The 21,442-nt window shown below is 39.5% G+C and overlaps 2 protein-coding genes across 4 annotated transcripts; one reads left to right on the top strand and one right to left on the bottom strand.

Moving 5' to 3' along the window:
* Positions 1 to 847: 847 nt before the first annotated feature.
* Positions 848 to 7,032, bottom strand: LOC120790599 (mitochondrial coenzyme A transporter SLC25A42-like). Of its 3 annotated transcripts, none has more exons than XM_040128315.1 (8): positions 6,667 to 7,032; positions 6,092 to 6,239; positions 4,623 to 4,734; positions 4,459 to 4,484; positions 3,604 to 3,770; positions 2,938 to 3,054; positions 2,396 to 2,547; positions 848 to 2,265 (listed from the first exon to the last, which is right to left on the bottom strand). In XM_040128315.1, the coding sequence occupies exons 2-8, from the start codon at positions 6,176 to 6,178 to the stop codon at positions 1,940 to 1,942; spliced, it is 987 nt and encodes a 328-aa protein (XP_039984249.1). In that variant the 5' UTR covers positions 6,179 to 6,239; positions 6,667 to 7,032; the 3' UTR covers positions 848 to 1,939. The 3 variants fall into 3 exon arrangements, with proteins under 3 accessions (XP_039984249.1, XP_039984251.1, XP_039984250.1); XM_040128317.1 differs by lacking the exon at positions 6,667 to 7,032 and adding an exon at positions 6,309 to 6,620; XM_040128316.1 differs by lacking the exon at positions 6,667 to 7,032 and having other exon boundaries at positions 6,092 to 6,295.
* Positions 7,033 to 8,646: 1,614 nt separating this feature from the next.
* Positions 8,647 to 19,341, top strand: LOC120790597 (MAU2 chromatid cohesion factor homolog). The gene is made up of 18 exons (XM_040128314.1): positions 8,647 to 8,957; positions 9,273 to 9,356; positions 9,567 to 9,662; positions 9,938 to 10,032; positions 10,762 to 10,789; positions 11,036 to 11,191; positions 13,853 to 13,999; positions 14,425 to 14,515; positions 14,681 to 14,784; positions 14,980 to 15,057; positions 15,711 to 15,776; positions 15,924 to 16,007; positions 16,526 to 16,575; positions 16,683 to 16,760; positions 16,847 to 16,958; positions 17,839 to 17,929; positions 18,121 to 18,248; positions 18,423 to 19,341. The coding sequence occupies exons 1-18, from the start codon at positions 8,724 to 8,726 to the stop codon at positions 18,495 to 18,497; spliced, it is 1,797 nt and encodes a 598-aa protein (XP_039984248.1). The 5' UTR covers positions 8,647 to 8,723; the 3' UTR covers positions 18,498 to 19,341.
* The last annotated feature ends 2,101 nt before the right edge of the window (positions 19,342 to 21,442 follow it).

Here is a 21,442-nt window from a genome sequence, read left to right as displayed (position 1 = left end):
TGAATTTTCTTAAAAATGTAAATGATCATTTTTCTCTTTCAACTGTACGTCCACCATAATTTTGTCATCATAATATCTGTGTATAAAAATTAAAGAAAAAAATACAACACATAAATTATTTATACCATATTTCAGTGACTAATGTGTCTTCGTAGCGTTTTATTATATGAATTCACTGGTTCTCTTTTTCACATTATTTTGTCCAGTATCTTAGACACATGAAAAAACAATATTGGCACCATTATCAACGTAACACAAATTTCACACAGAACGCTTCAATGAAAATACAAGAGTGAAATAGGAGTAAAAGTGCCTCAGTGAGCAGAGGGCAGGTCAAGTTCAGGCCATGAGGTGATCAGAGCCTAACTAGCCTCCATAATGGTCCAGGATGCAGGGAGAAGACCAGCTACTCAATGCTGCCATCTACTGCAAAAGAAGTGATAGGTGGCTTCACACACACACGCAGGTCTGAAATGATTAATCAAATTGGTGGTGATTGCATGTTTACATAAAGAGATGTGACATATGGGATATCATTGCTTATCTCTATCTCAAGTCCAGCTTCAGTTCTTTCAGCAGAAAAAGCGCAAAATACATAATCACTACATCTGTGTGATGTTGCAATATTGTAAATTGATCATTTGTAAATTATTTTTCAGCTAAATTTTTAAAACTCTGGTTGTACATCTAAAGGCTGAAGATTGTCGTGCATTTAATAAAAACCTATTGTAACTATGCAACCCTCAAATTTCAGGTTTCAAATCTAGGACTGCTCTTGAATGTCACTGATGGTGCGATGACTTTTGCTTATCACATGGCCCCCTCAAGTGGACAAAAGGATTCATTGTTCAGTGTTGTGGATCGACATTTTATTGCATGGTCAGTTATGCTTGAGACAACTGTACGCAGACTTACATCTTTGGAAATACCATATCTTTGAAATGTACATTAGCAGTGAAGATACGATTATTCCTTACTTAACATGAAAAGTATGACTGAGTTAGGTGCTTTGGCATATTTAGATGTTTTACGTAAACAGTGCCTTACAAACAAATTAAAGCAATGATAGAATCTGCACAATTTGAGAGCAGTATAAAAATGAAATCGTAACAATATGCACATAAACCAAACTCTGTAATATATATATATAGATTTATTCTTCATATTTGATTACCCTATACTTATTAGACATTATAATACTATACCACACTACCTCAGTGCTGGATGGACAGTGAAACTGTGTGGTCCTGCTGACATGATCACCCTCCTACAATAATTTGTTCCATCAGTTTCAGTTGAAACCACATTTGCACATTTGTCATACAATTTCCACTTAAAACAAAACATTTTGCATAATCACCCTTCTACATCCTGCATGATCAGGTTATTTGAAATAATTAAAAACAGAAAAAGAGCAACGTGATAAAAATAAAATTCATATTCAAAGCAATTAAAAGTGATTAACACAGAGTTCTCTCTGTTGATACAGGATTAAGTTGAAAGAACATTGTAGGACAAATAAAGTGCAAGCTTTAACGTAATAATACAACACAAACAAACTCCTCCATATTCATCAATCAAAAACAAAATAGTCATTATCCACTGTTCCCTTGTTAATCACTTTAGCCACCTTAATGTTACCATGATTTAGAAACAAAGATATGATTGCGTGAACGACAACTTAAAGACACTTTTGTCTCCTCCCTCAGCTGACTGTGCATTTACCAAAATTTGAGATGCTGTGTTTCTGTGTGCACAACAGACCTCCTGTCCACTCATCCACTCCTCCGATATCCTCTCTGAAGGGAACAGGAGTGTGCGGCAGGACGGCCCTGCGCTGAGTGCAGAGACTCATTATTGCCATGTGACAGACTTAACCACCTCCCTCATGCCAGTCTCATCTGTGCTTTTCGCTTCCCCTCTGCTGCTCCTGACTGATTCAGTGTGTGAAGTAACCCATCTGATGCAATTTGACTAGAAGGCTGTGCGTGATGTCAAATGTGGTGAAGCTAATCCCCACGGCAATGGGACCTTTAAGCCAGTTCATGCTCAGGCCTTTGTATAGTCCTCGTATAACTCCCTCCTGTGTTACAATCTCACGCATGGTCCCCAGGATTGTGCCGTAGGATGAGCCGGTAACGCCGGCCGTCTGCATGCGCCTACGTACCACGTCCAGGGGGTAGGAGGCAGACTGTCCAATCAGGCCTGCGCAGGCTCCAAAGGCCAAGCGCTCATAAGGGTAAGGCTGGGACCGCTTAGTTTTTTCTACAGTGAGAGAAAAACACAAAGAAAGGAGTTCAAAATCTAACATCTTCAACATATTCAGCTACATATCAAAAGATTCACTTTAATGCAGGCATTAAAAGAAAAAGAAAGAGGAACTATTGTTCATCACCTGTGTGTAGCTTCTTGAGGGTCTCATATGTAAAGAATGTGATCCCGGCATATGGGATGACACCCAGAATAGTGGGGGTAAAACCTCTGTACAGGGTTTTCACACCTTCCTCTTGGGAGATCCGCACAAAAACGTGCATGATGTTGCTGTACCTGTTGGAAAAGGAAGCGTCAGACAAGACAAAGACATTGTTTAACAACTGCTCAAAACCATCTCCCAACGTATTGGGTCAACACTGAGCTAAGATCAGAATCTGACTTTTTGAAACATCAAATTTATTATTATTCCATAGAAAAGTGTAATTTGCAAAAAAATACTTCATGTAAAATTTGCAAGAACTACAAAACAAAGATAAAAAAAAAAACAATATGTACTTCAGCTACTATAGTACCCAGAGGCCAAACTGGAGTGCAATCACAGCTAGCTTTAGCTAAAGCTAATTTACAGACTTTTTCCGACTGGTATCCTGTAATTGGAAAAATCAGTTTTGATGCTCCAGCATTTTAGTAACTGAGTTTGTTAAACCACATAAATGAGCTTACATTTCTCTGGCGGTGACTGCCATCCTGGCTCGCACCATGTCCAAAGGGTAGGTAAGCATAGCAGCGGTTGTGCCGGCCAGAGAGCCAGCCAGGAAGCGTGGGAAAGGGGGCAGAGCTCTGAAACAGACAACACAATCAACTATAGTGAGTAACAGAGTGAAAAAAGAAACTGGTTCAAAAAACCCAACTGGCTAAATGCTACACAAGCAAAGTTAATGTAAATGTTCTCACTTTAATCTGACGGGGCATTTTTGCAATGGACCATCAGCACGCTAGCATGCTCACGATGGAAATGCTAGCAGATATAATATTTACCATGTTCGCCATCTTAGTTTCATGCATTAGCATGGTAGCATTTTCTTGTTAGAACCAAACAAAAAATCATTTGTATTGCAGGTGTTTGGTAATAAACCAAAGGATTAGACCACGTCCGAGGATCAAAGTTATTACAATTCATGCTCCAGGGAGCATGAATGTCTGCACCAAACTTCATGGCAACGCATCCATTAACTTTAGATTTACTGCAGTCTGGACCACAACCGACTGACCTGTGGTGATATCCGCAGAGCCACGCCACTAGCACGACTGAAAACCACTCCATGATGTTTTTCGAAATAGATATTTATTTTTTAAGTTAAATCATTGAAAGAGAAATTCTTCACTCACTTTCCCTGGTAGCCGTAGTAGCTCCCCAGTAGTCTTTTGTACTGGTCGTGAGAGCAGAACTGGATGGCCGCGTAGGGCATGACCCTCACCATGGTGGCAGAGTTTCCCCTCCACAGACTGAGCAGCCCATCCTTCACGTACGTACAGTAAATGAGCCTGAAGGCTTCCTGGGGAGAGTATATATATATAGAATGTTGGGTTAGGAGCGGAGGTAGATGCCCTTCACATTTTCGACATCTAATATTCTAGCAATCATAATGTGCTCAAGATATTCCCACTGAAATAATTAAGTGTGCAACCACGTATTAAGTTTGCATGTGAGTGTGTGAATAAGGGTGTGAAATAATACCACAGCAGAGATCAACTGCATACATCCTGGGGTTGAAGCTATAGATGATTTTCATTATGATTCATTTTTTGTTTGTGTTTTTTTAGTTATTTATTTATCGTTTGGCACAAAATGTCAAAAATAATGACAAAAGTTAATGTGATGACAAATATTAATGGCAAGCGTTGTCTTAAAATCATTAGTTTATGTTTATTGCATGTTTTTCTTGTTTTGCCAGTCAAAAATACTCAATTTATACTGGTATAAATGAAGAAAAGCAAGTTAATACACATATGTGAGAAGCTGTAACCATCAATTGTTTGGTATTTGTACAAATGAAAAACATTTTTTTCAGTTTTACAAAGCTGTTAATAAGTATTTCTCTGTTATTGAATAAGTAATTAATTCTTTCAGCATTATTACATTCCATCTTTTGTCCTGCCTACCATTGCAGCCTCATAATAAATGAGGTGGATATAGAATTAATAAATGACTCGTTTTCTGGTAGGACAGGCGACTGAACTCACCTTAGCTGAGAATCTGTTGGAGGACACTGTGAAACAACAAGAGACACAGCGGATCTCAGGGTTAAACAGCACAATCTCCCATGTAGGCTAAGTCACTTACATATACCCTATTTATCTCTATAATCTATATTTGGAAAGATAGTTTTATGGAGTGTTGTTCTTACCTTGGAAAATGATCTTGGTCCGATCCAGAGGTGCAATGACCGTTTTGGCCACAGCTCCAGCAAACGCACCACACAGCAGAGAGTCCAGCGCAGTCCATCTGGGCCTCAAGTCCTGTTTGTACATACAGGCATGCTTATATTGAATTGCTTTAGGAGACATTTTGTCACATGACAAGATATCATGAGATCTTCATGACACCACAGCATGGACAAGTGTGGACAAAGAAAGTAAGTTTGATCATTTATCTCTCTTTATGTGCGGGTTCGATTTTCACAAGCAAGAAACACAAAATCATATTCTCGTCGGCACAATCACTCCCATGTCCAACACTCAGCAACGTTAACAGCAACAGAGCGGCAAAATCTGCACGTGGATTAACACCAGAATGACTCAATTGTTTGTGAGAGAATCACAAAAGATAACACCAACCTGTGCAGAACCATTCGTACGTGTGTGTGTGTGTGTGTGTGTATGTGTGTCTGCATTCGCACATCAGCATACATTCAGCTGGAAGGGACAGTTGAACCCACTAAACAATCCCACTGACTGATAAGAAGAGCATTTGGCACAAATATAAAAAACATGTTTGCGAAACTTAAACCAGAGGAGGGAAGACACGCTTTAGAAATTCATTCATTCAGAATTACAATTAGTTCTATGAATTATGTAACTATTACAGCGTATCATGTAACCAGTCAACTTACCTACCTACATATACTGTTTGAGGCCGACTTTATTTTAAAATTTGGTATCATGGGGTGTGCTGCTCTTGTCTTCAAATGAGCTTAGTTTGAGTGTATTTTTCAAAAATACATCTCTTTAATACATATAAATATGTAATTATACTGTACATATGAATATATATGTAGTTAGATATAGATATACCAGAGTAAACATGGGTCAGGATTCTTATTTTTCAACGCTGTCCACTGCATTACTCTGCAACCAAGGCCAGCTTTAGATTAGCAGGAAGCTCCCTGCTATTTACAGCAATGCAATGGGAGAGGCATGTCCTTCGAAGGTATGTGTAGTACCACGAAGCCTCTACTGCATTTCACAGCAACACCCCGATGACGCTGAGCAGGGCCCGAGAGACGCACACTATGGTTTGTTTTATGACCGATTATAGAAATTAAAAATAAATCCTATCTCGAAGGGATAATGGAACAATTTCTCAAATGGTGCCTTTTAAATGCACCGTGTCACTGAGCACAGCCTAAGATTATTAAACTTAAGACTGACACATGGCTGACAGGAGTAGTTTTTCTACTCTCTGGGCCGTGGCTAGATTTCGCCAATCAATGTCCAACTTGAGCTTTTGTAAACAAGGCCAAGATAAAGGTAACACCGCGGCAAGTGCGAAATGCGGCCCATGCCCCGAACTGCTCTAACGTGTCGAAACAGGTGCGCTACTCGATCTCTCGCGCTCAATCAGAGCATGCGAAGGAGTCGTCGGAGCACCACTCACCGTGGCCTGGCTGGAGGGGGGCAGAGTCAGCACCGTGGCCTGGGCCACGGGCAGGCGGCTCTGGCGGTCGTGCACGCGGTGGGCCATGCGTGCCCTTCACAGATCACCGAGGCTGCGAGGCTCTCGGTCACTCATCCGGGGAAACACGCTGAAGATGAAAATACGTGAGAACATGTGAGGGGAGCGATTATAAAACAAAACACACACACACACACACACTTTACTGAGCAAAACACCAGCCCGCCGCGTCGCACCTCCTCGGTCTCTCTATCATAACAACAGTACGTGATTGGACGCACGACCGCGTCGCACAGAAACAGCCTGGCTTGTAAACAGGGTGTTGCATTTCAAAAGATCAATCCACCGTTGTTTTCCAGCACAGAACCACGAACACCCTTGATTCTAAACAATCATCACACTGGCCCAATTGTCAATTTCCTAAATTGGGGCAGATACATAACTTAGTGACCACAACTCGAGGAAATACACTGCGAACCGTAGGTATAAACAGGCCCCTGCTTCGTTATTGCAGTTAAATGTATCGATGCAAACGATTAACTCCTGCATTTTGTTACCGTCGTCTGTGTTTACAAGTGCCCCGTGTGTAGAGATCTTCGATGTGCTGTATCAGTCACCGGTCTGCCCTGCAGATTCTTGCACGCATTTCTTGTTTGCTCGCTGGAGGCTTGTCAGTCGCTCTTCTAACTTGCCAGACGCTGCGATGTGTCCGCACCTCTTTTAACGTCGTAGACGTTTCTGAATATGATTGTTAAAAAAAAACAACAAAAATACAAATCAAACAAAAAAAACAAAAAAAAACAGGCATCAAGCTGCAGCAGAGTATGTTGTGTTGTTTACAGACGAAGACTTCGATGATATTTTCGAAGTTGCTGTCTGCCGTCAAGATTACTTAAGCTTTCCAAGGTCTTAAAGAAACTGGGACAGCGTTTCTGTATTTTGGACTACAATACCCAGGGGCTAATCCCGTTATTCGAAAGATAGTCTCGCGAGTTTAGCTGCCACATTGGGTTGCCAGGTTTGTTCAACAGAGTCAACATGGACTATATGTTGTCTGTACAAACTTGCCATTCTTTTAATACTTTTTCTTACATACAGAACTTTTCGACTTTTAGAGCAGCATCCCACAAACAACAACAACAGTTAAACGAATTATATATCTTAACATTTTCTTTGTTTTCAGTTAAACAAACAAACAAACAAACAAAAAAGAAATAGATTCATTCTAAAGATTAAATGTAGGTGCACATTTGAAAACTGACATTTGACACTGCCTCATGCATGAATATTGTGCAATTTAAATGTGTCTTTCTTTGCCTAAAAACTACTAAAAACTACTCACCACTTTATTAGTTTTGCTTTTCAAGAGTTCTACCATTCCTTTTTATATGGTTTTTTGTTGGGTTTCAATTAGTTCCACAGTGGAAAAATATTAAACTAAAAGTCTTGTTGGAAACCAAGTTCCATGAACTAGCTTTATTGGAAATTTTGATAATGTCAAGAGATCTTTCTCAACAGATTGAGTTTTTTTTATGTACAAAACAAATTGTATATGTCAAAGTTTCCTTTTTTCAGATCTCTTAGGACATCTCGTCCATGTGAAATGTTGCGATTTATTTTTTGTCAAGTAAAGTAGGTAGGTAGGTTTAGGGCTGCAACTAACAATTATTTTGATAATTGTTTAATCTGTCAAGTATTTTTTTTGTATTAATCAAAAATAGAAAAAAAATGCCCATGATCATTTCCCAGAATCCGTGGTAACATTTTTAAATTGCTTGGCGCCAGACCAACAGTCCAAGATCCTAAATATTTCAATCCACAATAATTGGAAACAGAGAAAAGCAGCAAGTGATTACATCTGAGAGGCTTTCAGTAGAAATGGTTGGCATTTTTACTTGATAAATGACTGAAATAATAGTTGTCAATTAATTTTCTTTCAACTGAAGGTCAATTATCAACTACATTATCAAGCCCTAGATAAAGTAAAATTATTCGTTTTAATAATGATCCCTCTCAGAGTGTTGAATAACTGACTGTACATTAACCTTTTGATGTTGATGTTGGTGTTATGCCCTACAGTACTCCATATGGTCAGCTACAACTCAGCACACATTGGGTTATTGTATATTTTGAATGAAACATAATAAAAGTAAGACTATATTTCACAAAATATGAACTACTCAAAGCATCGTCTCACCATAAAACAGCTGCAGCCCTAGAGGAAATGTATTCACTTGTACTTGTCTACTTTATAAATGTTCTTTTTATGTAAATTCTGACTTGAGAATGATTTATCCTTTGTATGTGCTCGGGAACTACAGATGAAAATTAGCCTTTTAGCTATCTCTGGCAAATTTTCAGAATTGTAACTAATATGCATTGTCCCTGCCAAATAAATAAATAAATTAAAGAAACAAAACTGGTAAAAAGAAGTTTATTGTTGCCAAGTAAAAACTTTTAGTCATTCGTGATTAAATGTTCATGAAAAAGAAGAAAAACCAAGAAAAGGGATGCATTTGGGTCTTCAGACGCTTTGACCAGGGGTTCTACCTGACCGAACCTGGCAACCCGGGAGTCTGGCTATAGAGCTGAAAACTTGTTGTTGTCGGGGAAAATGGCGTCAAACGTAGAGGCCCCGGAGCGCTGGTACCTCGCCCTACTCGGTTTTGCGGAGCATTTCCGAACCTCCAGTCCGCCAAAAATCCGGCTCTGTGTGCACTGTCTCCAGGCCGTGTTTCAGTTTAAGCCTCCGCAGAGGATTGAGGCCCGGACACATCTTCAGCTGGGCTCGGTTCTCTACCACCACACCAAGAACAGCGAGCTGGCCCGCAGCCACCTGGAGAAAGCGGTGAGCGACGTTTGATCTGGGAAAGAGCGGGGATGCAGTGGAGAAGGGGACGGTTGTAGGCCGCAGGCAGCGAAAACGGCGAACGGCGGAAGTCTTTAAATAGCTGTTGATTCAGGAAGGTTACGTTTGTAGACGAGCTGAAATATAACATTTGTTAGCGTTTCATTTGGTCAGCTGAATTGTTAAATATCCGTCACGAGTCGACCGCTTTCGTTCTCTCTCTAGTGTTAATCAAATAAGCCGCTGTATGGGATTATTACTCATTCATAAAGATTGCCAAAACGCCGCCAACATCTTGTTTCTTTTGTTTTGCAGTGGTTTATATCGCAACAAGTCCCGCAGTTTGAAGATGTCAAATTTGAGGCTGCCAGCATTTTGTCAGAACTCTTCTGCCAACAGGTAAGCCCTTTTAAGTAACATTAACATGAATTATTCTCGTGAGGAAGAAGTGAGCGACACTACAGCGACGTACGTTTATCAATTCTTATCATAAAGTGAAATTGAAAGGGTATCAGAAGGTGTCAATTTAATGGTTTTACATGCAGGGTAGGCTGAACATTGGTATTTATTATTGACCATCAATTGTTGATCCTTGTATTCAATTTTCAGAATTTGGTGGACTCTGCAAAACCCCTACTTCGCAAGGCCATCCAGATTTCACAACAAACGCCATACTGGCACTGCAGATTGTTGTTCCAGTTGGCGGTATGTATGAGCATGAATGTGTCCCTACAAGGGTGACTTTGTTTCACTCACTCCAGCTCATTTTCATATGCAGGTCCAACAGTGTTTGAGTTGAAATGACAGGAGATTCACAACAGCCTTAAATGAAATATGGTAACTAGTCTGAGCACAGTTTGCTCACACTTTGCATCTTACTTTGTATGTTTTTGATTTAGTTTTGCTAGAGTCTTGACTTTGTGTCCAAATAGCAAGCGAGTCCCAAGTGATGACAGGATTGTTCGTATTGTCTCTTCCAGCAACTTCATACACTGGAGAAAGACTTGGTGTCAGCGTGTGACCTCCTGGGGGTTGGAGCTGAGTACGCCCGAGTGGTGGGCTCAGAATATACTAGGTAAATATCACTCAGTCCTCTGTTGATTGTATAATTTAAGGCTTTTGTGGTTAAAATATGACACCACTAATTTCATCAAACATCACTTCTAATTTGGAGCTAACAAAAAGAAAATATTTTTAGGCCATGTAGATGTATGAGTATTTCAGTATCTCAGTCTGGCCATTACACCCTCACTAATCTATTGCTTCTGTTTGTCTGTAAATGTAGAGGGTATACAATTTTAAAAGCCTTCCCAAACTTGTTTTATTACGGACTTGTCAGTCCCAATATCCCTCTAGAAAACTGCAAGTGTCACAGAATACATGAAACGTCATATATGTTTATCAAATTACATACCATAAATCTAAATTCTGTTGGGCTGTTTTGCAAATTACATTTTTGACCTCTAGATAGAACCACATTGTCCTTATGGGGTTTTCATTGCAAGTTCAGACAAATCACATACACTAAAAATCACAAAGTTGTCATTGCATAGAGAATAATTAATTCTCATTTTTATGCATTTCATTCAAAGTAAAATGTTGCTCTTGTAAAACTTTTGTGATAGACACAGTTGACCATCTCTGAGTACTTACATTTTAACATGATGTTGTCCTTGATACTTCACACTGGTGCACCCTTTCTACCAACTGCAATTGTGGCACAAAGTATTTATAAATATTGGCTGAGTGTAAGAACTAAATGGGGGGGGAAAAAATTACTGACTGATGTTTTTGCTTTCTTTAGGGCATTGTTTCTCCTTAGTAAAGGAATGGTGAGTCTTCTGTTATACTTTATTTTTGCTGTTACACCATAGTAGTATTAAAGCCTAGATTTCTTCAAAAACATTAATTATTGTTTTACTTTTTATATGTTAATGTTTTTATTATGTACAACAATAGCATAACAACACTTACATATACAACAGTAGTAGTGTCACCATATAAGTGGAAAACAACAAAAGAAACATCAAATTCTATAAATGTTAGATTGGGGTGATGGTTTTTTTCTTCTTTTTTAGTTGCTGCTAATGGAAAGGAAGCTCGGGGAGGTGCATCCTCTGCTCACACTGTGCGGAACTATTGTAGAAAACTGGCAGGGAAATCCAATCCAGAAGGAGTCCCTGAGGGTCTTCTTCCTGGTCCTACAGGTCACACACTACCTGGATGCTGGACAGGTAGGAAGTCCAGTCTGGAAGAGTTAGAAAAAGTAGGGTAGAGTTGTAAGGGTTTAATTGATACAGTATTTATAAACACACTAGTGCCTGTTCAAAATGTGCCTGTCAGTAGGGTCTGATTGTATGGCCTGTGTTAATCCGTCTTGCAGCTTTCTTTAGAACATCATCCAACCAACTTCACAGTAGACACTGCGCGTCCTTGGGTCCTGAGCAGTACGCCTGTCATGACATAATTTTGCCCTTTAGCAATGTGAGCATAACCGCATAATTTCTGGAATTGGCTGCCCTGCTACGCTCTGATAGTATCTGGGTGAGAGCGTAGAAAGTGTTGTTCCATCTTTCTTAAAACCCTGGCACGTGCCTGCTGTAAATTGTCTGGGAGCTACACTGCCCTAGTGTAATTCTGCCTTTTTCTTGATGCCAAGTAACATGTAGAAAAGCGATGTTTGAAGCTCTCTTTCTCGAGAGCCGCTCATCCAAAAAACTTCACAGTCGACACTGCACTTCCTTAGGTCCTCAGCAGCACACATGCAAAGTTTGAAGTCGATCGGATGAGCGGTTGTTGAAAAGATCGAAATAGAGACAGACATTAGAGCTGGGTATTGCCTACAACCTCATGATACGATATGTATCACGATAAAGAGGCGAGGCTACGATACGTATCGCAGTACACATTGATTTTGAATAATGACAATGTCCTACAGAGAATTTACTACAACAGTTGTTATTATTCTGTTTAACAGTGAAGGCAAAGCCTTAAGGATTGCACAATTTAAAACACTTATTATTCAGGCCTACAGCGATCTTACAAGTAAAATAAAATATTCTGTCTCTAATCCCAGAGTTATTAATGAATCCTTAAAAATATTAAAATAATAAAACAATAAATAAAACTGTTTGTAACAAACTTAAAGTGGCCTTGTACTGGTAGCTGAGGCTTAACATGTTATACTGCACGACCTGCTGTACCAAGGTCAAGTGAAAAGGTAATCTTGTTTTACGGGTGAAAACACAGGTAGTAAACTAAACATAAACAAGTTTTCTCATTAAGGTAAATTACCCCTCACCTGAGAAATGCGTGCTGCCTCTGCTGTCAAGGAGGAGAAGGTGTCCTTCTATTTTGCTTTTTCACAAGAAGAGCAACGATTTAGAGCGTGGATCTAGTGCTGAGGCACAGAAAGTGTTTGTTGCTCATGTAGCTCTTCCCAAGATCCCTAATATGGCGTCTGTCATGTCCCTCATAACTGCTGAGTCTGTTGCTTGGACGTGAGCGCCGTGGCAATTGAGCATGCAGGGATGCTATAACAGGCAGCATAGGGGTCTTCTCTTCTGACATTACAAGTGTTGCAACTTTTATCAGCTTCAGGACTTTAGCCATATCATCAGCACAGGCAAGGTCCACTTCACTTTAAAAAAAAAAAAAAAGCCAGAATGCTGCATATTCATCCCAGCAGACAGGAAACGGTTGGCGTCTTGAGTGCATGCTGAGCAGCTAAATTTCAGACTGTGCACAATGCATTTCACGTGCACTCATTTCGCTATCTGTTCCGTGATTGTCATATTGGTGGCGTTATCTGCCACCAAAGCAGGATCCTTGTCAACAAGCCCCCATTCATCCACCGCGTCCTGTAGCAAATCTGATATATTAGACCCGGTGTTGCTGTCAAACGTAGCTCTGGTCTGCAGGACATGTGAGACCATTTCCCAGTCTGGAGAAATGTGGTGGCATGTGAGAGTTACGTATGACTAGGTTGCTCTCGACATCCAAGCATCACATGTAATGGCAACTCTGCTTGCAGAGGAGATTGCTTCAGTGACTTTTGCTTCACATCTGTGAATAATGACTTTTGCTTCACATCTGTATTCAACTGGGGAACTGCAGTTTCTGTAACGAACTTACAAGTGGGGATCGTATAGTGTTGCTCACACTCAATAAGCAGTTGTCTAAAGCCTTCATTATCAACAACGCTGTAAGGGTGTAAGTCTTTACATACAAAAGCGTAAAAGTGCATTTGTGATCTCCTGAGCCTATCGGGGCTTAGGAAATTTTGAGTCGAAAGCCTCATTCAGGGTTGGTTGAGATGGCACACGTTGGCCCTGTGTAGTACCTGTTGCAAACGGCTGATCAGCATGGTGTCTTGTCATGTGAAGACGTAGGTTGGTCGTGTTGCTGCGGTATTTTACTTTGTTTCCACGTAGCTTTCATACTGCATGACTCATGTCCAACTCCCGACTTCCTGGTGGTTGCAAAAATCCGAAATGCTCTCATATCTTTGCCTTATGTTTTGCAGGCGGTGGATAGAAATTATCACAGTTTTCATCCATGTTTGCTTTGAATTGAGATCTGGGCTGTTTGTTTCTTTGCTGCCACCTATTGGCTTTATTGTGCACTGCACCATAGGGCATGTGTCTCTTTCAAAACTGCTGTCACGCATTGATACATTACCATCTGCATCAGTGCGGGCATCAGCAAGGAATACCTCATGATGCCATATCGACTTTTTCAGACAGAGGGACGGACAGACAGGCATTCCTCCATTTAGTTAGATGGTGATCAGCATGCATGCATACATTGATTTTAGGGATATAGGGAGAATGTCTTAGTGTAAAAAGCTACAAGGAGATAAGAAATAATTGTTTATCGTGCCCACGTCTCCCCAGGTGAAGAGTGTGAAGCCGTGTCTGAAGCAGCTGCAGCAGTGTATCCAGACCATCTCTACACTCCACGATGATGAGATTCTGCCCAGCAATCCAGCTGACCTCTTCCACTGGCTGCCCAAGGAGCACATGTGTGTGCTCGTATATTTGGTAATGCCATTTCTCTCTCTTTGTCACATATAAGACACTAGAAATTAAATTGGCTTAGATTTTTCCCTCATTGTCTAAGTGGCAAAAATCCTAAATATTTTCAGATCAGTAACAAACCACTAGATTTTCCAACCTAATACAACAACCTGCATTGTTGTTTTTAATTAATAGAAAACCTATAAACTTAAATGACACGGTTGATGAGGGGTGTTTGTATTATCTTCATTGGTAGCGTGACACAATGGCAGTGAAGCAGAGTTTACTGTGGCAGCCTTAAACAACACCTTGCCTCTCACTTGCAAAATCATATGCAGTGTGTTAACATCTTGGAGCTTACAAAAGTGTTTTGTTTTTTTTTTAAAGTATGCCCTTTAGTAGGAATTGGGTCACAGTGTTAATGTGTACTATTTCTTGTAATTTTACAGGTGACAGTAATGCACTCCATGCAAGCAGGCTATCTGGAGAAAGCTCAGAAGTACACAGACAAGGCTCTTATGCAGCTAGAGAAACTAAAAAGTGCGTAATCCCACTTTTCCTGTGCTTTTCTAAAAATCTATTTCATCATGTTACTCATTATTTCACTAAATAATGAGTAACTGTGGTTTTTGAACAGTCAAACACATTTTGCACCACTTATTTGTGTTTTTTTTTTTTTTTTTAAATCTTATCTACATCTCTCAGTGTTGGACTGCAGCCCCATCCTCTCTACCTTTCAAGTCATTTTACTGGAGCACATCATCATGTGTAGACTCGTCACGGGCCACAAGGCAACTGCATTACAAGAGGTATATTGTTTCTGTTTTCATAGCCATATATTGAATTTTGTTATATTTTATTTGTGGCAATGTCCAAAAGACACAGTCCAGCTAAATCCAGAAGCGTCAAGAGCTCAATTTTGTAGCATCTCTCAAAAAAAGTGCAAAAATTTTCATCCTTGAATAAGCATGTGAAGGTGAACACTGGCTGTTCTGTCTTCCCAGATCTCACAGGTATGTCAGCTGTGCCAACAGTCCCCCAGGTTATTCACCAACCATGCTGCTCAGCTTCACACGCTTTTAGTGAGTATTTTAAACCTAAGCCTTCTTTGACATATGATTGTACAGCTCGTTTAGCTTGCCAGAAATTGAAAAAAGACAGTTTGAGGACATGTTTAGAAATAGTAGAACTGTTCTTTAGTTGTATTGCCAATAATAAAAAAAAAAAAAATTGAATTGAGAAATATTTTCAGTGGTTATCTTTCTGTTTTACGTTGTTTTTTTTTTTAAATGAAAATAAATTGTTTTGGAATATTGGAGTAATCCTAAATTCATAACTAAGGATTTTTTGTTACAAAATACCCGTTCCTATTCAAAATACTGTAAACAACCAAATGATAAAAATAGACAGCTATCATGTTAGCAACAGTAACAAAAATAGTTTTTACATACTTATTGAATTAATAAACAAGCATTAATTGTTGTGTATATATATTTAAATTAGTTGAGAATTAAATAAAACATATGGAAAAAGCTGAACTAAACGGTTCCATTTTAGAAATGTAAAACAATCCATAAAGCCAAACTAAAACTAACATATATTGAAATGACAATTTTAAACAATGGTAAAATCATGAAATTTCAGTAGACTTGTCAAGAACACACAAACACCATTATTGACATCTCTAATAATTGATCTAAAGGGTGCCTTTCCTCCTGCTCTTTTCATATCCCAGGGTCTGTACTGTATCTCAGTCAACTGTATGGATAATGCAGAGGCACAGTTCACTACAGCCTTGCGGGTGAGTATTTGGTGAATTTGCTGCATCTCATTCAGCAATATCGTCTTTTCTTCTCTCCTATCTTTTACTCCCCTCCTCTTCTGCTCTCTGCTGTAGCTGTTCTCTCCTCTCGTCTCAAACATGTCCCTATCGTTGTTTGTGTTCCAGCTCACCACACACCAGGAACTGTGGACATACATTGTAACCAACTTGGCCAGTGTCTACATAAGGGAAGGAAACCGACACCAGGAGGTCAGTTAAGTAATAATGGGTTATGCCTTTTAAATTATAGCAGTGTAATGCAGTAAACCACTTCTAAAAGAAGTGGTTAGTAGACACTATATTAAGTTTATGGTTTACTTCTTGCAGAGCCTGACCAATATATCAGTAGGGTGAATGGCTTACCACAGATAAATTGTTATTGGTGTATATATTGGCCAAGAGTAACTAGAAATTGCTGTACAGGCATGTCAAATACTCGTTTTTTTTTTTTTTGTTAATCTAAAAATAGTGTTGCCATTACATAGTTTGTCCACCAGAGAGCACCTGTGTTTATTTTTCAACTGTAAAGTGTCCCACACCACACAGTGCTTGGATAACCAAATATAAGTGACCCTTATCTTAGGTCTAGGAAAACACACAGGGGTTGCAGTAACCTTGGCTAAAAGCACACATTTATAATGGAAATAAAGGGAACATGAGTGAGGACAACCCTGTAAGACTAATGACTAATAGCTGTTTTTAACATTTCATTTGCATTTGTTGTCTAGCTTTACAGCCTCTTAGAGAGAATAAATCCAGACCACAACTTCCCAGTAAGGTAAGAAGAAATGTGTATATACAACACAAGACGATAAATTAAAGCAATGCTTTTTGTTAAAACTTGTACATGTTATTAAGTGCTCAACAACTGGTCTTTTGATTCAGCTCCCATTGCCTCCGCGCTGCAGCCTTCTACATCAGGGGACTCCTGTCCTTCTTTCAAGGACGCTACAACGAGGCCAAGTATGACACCATTTGAATGGATTCATGCAAACACACCCACAGGTCCACCCTGCACTGACACATATTTGTATTTCTGTGTGTTTCAGACGTTTCCTAAGGGAAACCCTGAAGATGTCTAATGCTGAGGATCTGAACAGACTGACTGCCTGCTCTCTTGTTCTGCTGGGCCACATCTTCTACGTACTGGGCAACCACAGAGTAAGACTAAATGCACAATAAATGGGTTGAATGTTTGCACTGTACGCTATTTTGTCTATGAATTGGGTGTTTTTAGAACAGGTATTATAAAAACCAGGTCACAAGAGCAGGACATTTTTCATGACCTTGTTTAATTGACAAGTAACGAGGGAAGACAAAATGTTCTACTTATCCAAGCTGTTCTTGTGTACCCTTTTGATGTGCCACGTGCAACTGGGGCCTTATTTATAAAGCCGTTTATACATTCTGCTCAAAGTAGGAGGACTGATAAATTATTCTGTTTTGTATAATTGCCCATATGATCACTTTTTATAATAAATAACAGTGACCTGGAACACTAGCACCTACAGTTATTCTACATCTGTTGGTGAATACAGAATTGACTAAATTTATTTTTTTTAAAAGTGGAAATTGAGTGGCAGCATATCCCAGCAGCAGTGAATGAAGCCAACTCAGGGGAGCTGAATCATCTAGAAATGAAAAAGTATTCACACGTGACAGTTGAGGTGGGGAAGACTGTTGTATATCAGCTTAGCATAGGTACCATGACTTGGGGTCAGAGCACAACACCCTTGAGACTCCCTTATTATTACTGTTGTTTTTACAGAGGGGGGGTGCACTGCAGATGAAATTGGTGAAACAGGCCCTAATTTTTGTGCATACGTAAGATGACAAAGCAAAAAGACTGGCAGAGAAACTTTGATTTAAAAAAAAAAAGAAAAAAGAAAAAAATGTAACCCTGATATTTTGCGAGGTTCTGTATGAAGCAGCATTCACATTTAAAACCCTTTCAATGCTTACAGTGTTTATAGATAAGGATCTCCATCTGTGCTGTTTCCACCTTTTTGGTTCTTTAATAAGTTGTTCTCTTCTCCTTAAGGAAAGCAACAACATGGTTGTACCTGCCATGCAGCTGGCCAGCAAGATCCCTGACATGTCTGTTCAACTCTGGTCTTCAGCACTGTTGAAAGGTACGTAATGACCTCCTCCCTTATCTTGTGAACCATTACTTATGCTCTTTGGTGTGTCACTTGCACAGGCTTTTCAGACCTTTAACTATGAGAATACTTGACTTTGCCATCACATTTGAAGCACAAAATCTCTTTTTTCAAGATACAAGCTGTGGTTGAAGATTGATTTTGACCATGTGTTGTGCTTGCAGACTTGAACAAGGCCCTTGGGAACACTATGGATGCCCACGAAGCAGCCCAGATGCACCAGAACTTTTCCCAGCAGCTGCTGCAGGACCACATCGCTGCCTGCAGCCTCCCTGAGCATAACCTCATCAGTGTATGTCAAGCAGATTAACATGTTTTCCAGCTTTACATATCATTACTCTCCATTATCTCTTTTTACCCTAGTGACATATTGGATTCATATATTTAGAAATCATTATGTTGTGTCTATTTTCTGTGTCTGTGTTCTGTAGTGCTGCTGAGATTACAGTATTTCTTTGTTTTGCAGTGGACTGATGGCCCTCCTCCTGTCCAGATCCAAGCCCAGAACGGCCCCACCACCAGCCTTGCAAGCCTACTATGAGGAACCTTCTGTCTCGCATATCACAGTAGCTGGTACATTATCAAAAGCTACAGACTGATGCCTAACAACCTGCTATCAGACCACTGTAGCTGAGGTTTGAGAGGATTTTACCAGGTGACAAACTTTGAGCCTTCACTTTATTAGCTTCTCAAGATTTCTTCCTGATTGTCTGCTATTACATTTTAATTGTTGCAAAAACAATTACAACTACTGTTGTACATGTATTTCATCGTCTCTGATGGCATGGATGCTTACAGGGCATAGGGGCAGGGTTGGACTCTTCATTAGAGTAGTAAAGGACATGCAGCGACTTGTAAAAGGGCTTCTTTGCCCCCCTGATCTAGAGAATCCTTCTCTGCATTTGATAGGTTTCTTTTCCATTTGTTGGAAAAACAAGGGGGTAGATAGGCGAGCAGTAAAAAAATGTAGAAGAAATTAATTTATTCATGTTGATATTTTTGTAACTGTTGGTAAATATTTTACATCTTGCCTTTTTTGTATGGATGCTGTTTCTCTTTTCATGCATAAAAGTTACTGATGTGGACTCCCTGTACAATAGTTTCTGACCTGGGTTGCTAACAATAAATTCTTCGTAGATAATTTTTTGCACAAAATCCACATTAGAAAATATAGAGACCTCTTGTAATATATTTTCACAGAATACTCAGTTGATCAGTTGGCAGTATACATTGTTTTGGGACAGTGCACAATCGACTGTGTGCAGTTCTTCTTTAGACCAGAAGATGCCTCTGTTGGGTCTTTTAATGAGCAACGCTTAATTGCTTCTGGATTTTATATTATTAGGTGGCTATGAGGGTTGCCACATACCTTTTTAAAAAAAAAATCAAAACCAATTTAACCAATGTTTTTTTTGAAGTTCCATAATATATGAATTCCTGTTGATGTATTAATTTTTACAAATCATGTGTAGACTTTTGGAGCTTACAATAATCTTCAGATATTCAAAAAGTGAATTTATTTTATTTTGTTATATTTTAATTTGTCTTGATAGATCTACTAAATGGTTTCTTTACAGTCTGTTTGTATAGATTCGCCACTTGTTGAACCTTTTATTGTACAGTGACTTTTTATGAAGTCAGTTTAGTAAAGTGTGATATGTATTTTTTAGCTATCTTATGTAGAAATCTCAATGCTTGGTATTTAAGGCACTCTGTAAGGACACAGTTTAATCCTGAGTACTAGCCATATTCTATCCAATGCCTATGTTTTTAACGCTTACATTGTTTTCAATAATTTTCCAATAAAAATATGTTTGAAAGTTTTTAATTTACTGATTTCCCTTTCACTTTGTAGACATAACAGTTGAGCATATTGAATCAGTTGTTAGGTTTTACTTTCAAGCTTGTTTAGGGCCTGTGTGCGTTAGAGACATGCTCGATTAATTATGTTGAGCTGACCTGCACTATCTACATACATATGAGCCTGGAAATACTTGGAAGCCAAAATGAGCCACTCGCCCTACTCATGACCTTCGGGCATGGTAAACCCTGCAAAACAATTGGAAAGAAACTGATTAATTCTACACAGTATTAAGTCACTAACTACTGTGGTAGTTATAATAAGAATTAGTGGTGAGTATGTTTTATAAGTAGCCTTTAGGTTGTGCTAGAGACCTTAAAGGCATCCACACTTAAAGTTTATATGCTCTAATCCTTTTTATGGCTCCTCTGTAAGATATTTAACTTTCTGTACATTAACTGGAAACTAAAACTAACAGAAGAAAATGTCTTTGGACTTTAAAGACAAAATAAATATCTATGAATGGAATGTACCACCAAAATAATTACAGTATATGACTTTTTCAGTGGTTAATTACAGTCGATCAACTGACACATTTCCAAAACATTTTGACATTTTTGACTTGTCATACAGGAGAGAGACCATGACTATGGTTGCTACATTCTCACTAGGAAAGCATTCATTTGAACCACTCAGAATTGCATGTAACAAGCTATTTAAGGCCGGTGTGGAACAGTAAACTAATTCTACTCTACACTCAGCCTTTTATGTATCCTCTGGGGTAAACAGTGCACAAACACAAAACAGGACCTGGACTACTATGATCCAGTAAGTAGCTATTCCAGCAGCAAGGACGTTTGTGCTTCCTCCATTCCTGCACTTGTTCAGTAAGTTTCTGCAGAGAGGTGAGAATCGAGGAAAGAGCCACTGCTCTCATGCCTCATTTGCCACATGTAGCAGGCTCCATAGAGCAGCTTGAATAGAGATTAAACTCAGAACACTTCCTCCATGTCGTAGCTAAGGATGCCCAAGTCTTCTGCATTGTTATCTCCCGGGCTTGAACCTCTACAAGGCTGTCTGACTGCGGGTGGTAAACTGAGCTTCAGAGGTGGTTATTATCAGGGAAGTCTGAACAGCTCAGCAATTAGCCAGGAAACAAAGGGTGTCAGTTATTGAGGATAACCACAGGAATTCCCTCACCAGCACCAGATTACAAGTTGTAGCTATATAGAAGTGGCCTGGCATAGTCACCAAGTTGTCTAGTCCAGTTATGTCTCATGATGTGCTTGTGTCTCTGTGTATACTTTGGGAGCAGGCTGACCAAGTATACCCTGACGAAACCAGTGTACCTCAGAAACGGACAGAGGACCTAAGGAAGGTGACATGGTGTTCCGGCATACTGGACTCATACAGCAGTTTGGAACTCCTGTCTCCACTGATCTTGGAGCAACTGCAGGGTCCTCTGTGGTCTCAGAAAGACCCCGAAGGGACGGCAGTGGCTAAGATCCACTGTATTGCATATGCTGTCAGTGATATTTATTCATATTCAGCAAAAAAAACAAACAAAAAAAACAAACTGGATAGTATACTCACCTGTTATGATGTATGGTATCAGTCCAGGTTCAAAGCTACTGTGTTGCGTCAGTTTGGATCGGGTGGACTCACAATGGCAATTAAGAAAGTAG

The sequence above is a fragment of the Xiphias gladius genome, chromosome 6 (assembly GCF_016859285.1).
Source record: "Xiphias gladius isolate SHS-SW01 ecotype Sanya breed wild chromosome 6, ASM1685928v1, whole genome shotgun sequence".
NCBI classification, from domain to species: domain Eukaryota; kingdom Metazoa; phylum Chordata; class Actinopteri; order Istiophoriformes; family Xiphiidae; genus Xiphias; species Xiphias gladius.
The sequence above is the reverse complement of the archived record's forward strand: the minus strand, read 5'-3'. Positions and strand labels throughout refer to the sequence as shown.

What these genes read in the sequence shown, in the direction of transcription:
- LOC120790599 (XM_040128315.1), bottom strand. Translation starts at nt 6,178, where the DNA reads ATGGCCCACCGCGTGCACGACCGCCAGAGCCGCCTGCCCGTGGCCCAG. An exon ending in CCCCCTCCAGCCAGGCCACG is followed by an intron (nt 4,735 to 6,091) that starts GTGAGTGGTGCT and finishes ATGTACAAACAG; the next exon opens with GACTTGAGGCCCAGATGGAC. An exon ending in GCAGTCACCGCCAGAGAAAT is followed by an intron (nt 2,548 to 2,937) that starts GTAAGCTCATTT and finishes CTTTTCCAACAG; the next exon opens with GTACAGCAACATCATGCACG.
- LOC120790597 (XM_040128314.1), top strand. Translation starts at nt 8,724, where the DNA reads ATGGCGTCAAACGTAGAGGCCCCGGAGCGCTGGTACCTCGCCCTACTC. An exon ending in ACTACCTGGATGCTGGACAG is followed by an intron (nt 11,192 to 13,852) that starts GTAGGAAGTCCA and finishes ACGTCTCCCCAG; the next exon opens with GTGAAGAGTGTGAAGCCGTG. An exon ending in GACCACAACTTCCCAGTAAG is followed by an intron (nt 16,576 to 16,682) that starts GTAAGAAGAAAT and finishes CTTTTGATTCAG; the next exon opens with CTCCCATTGCCTCCGCGCTG.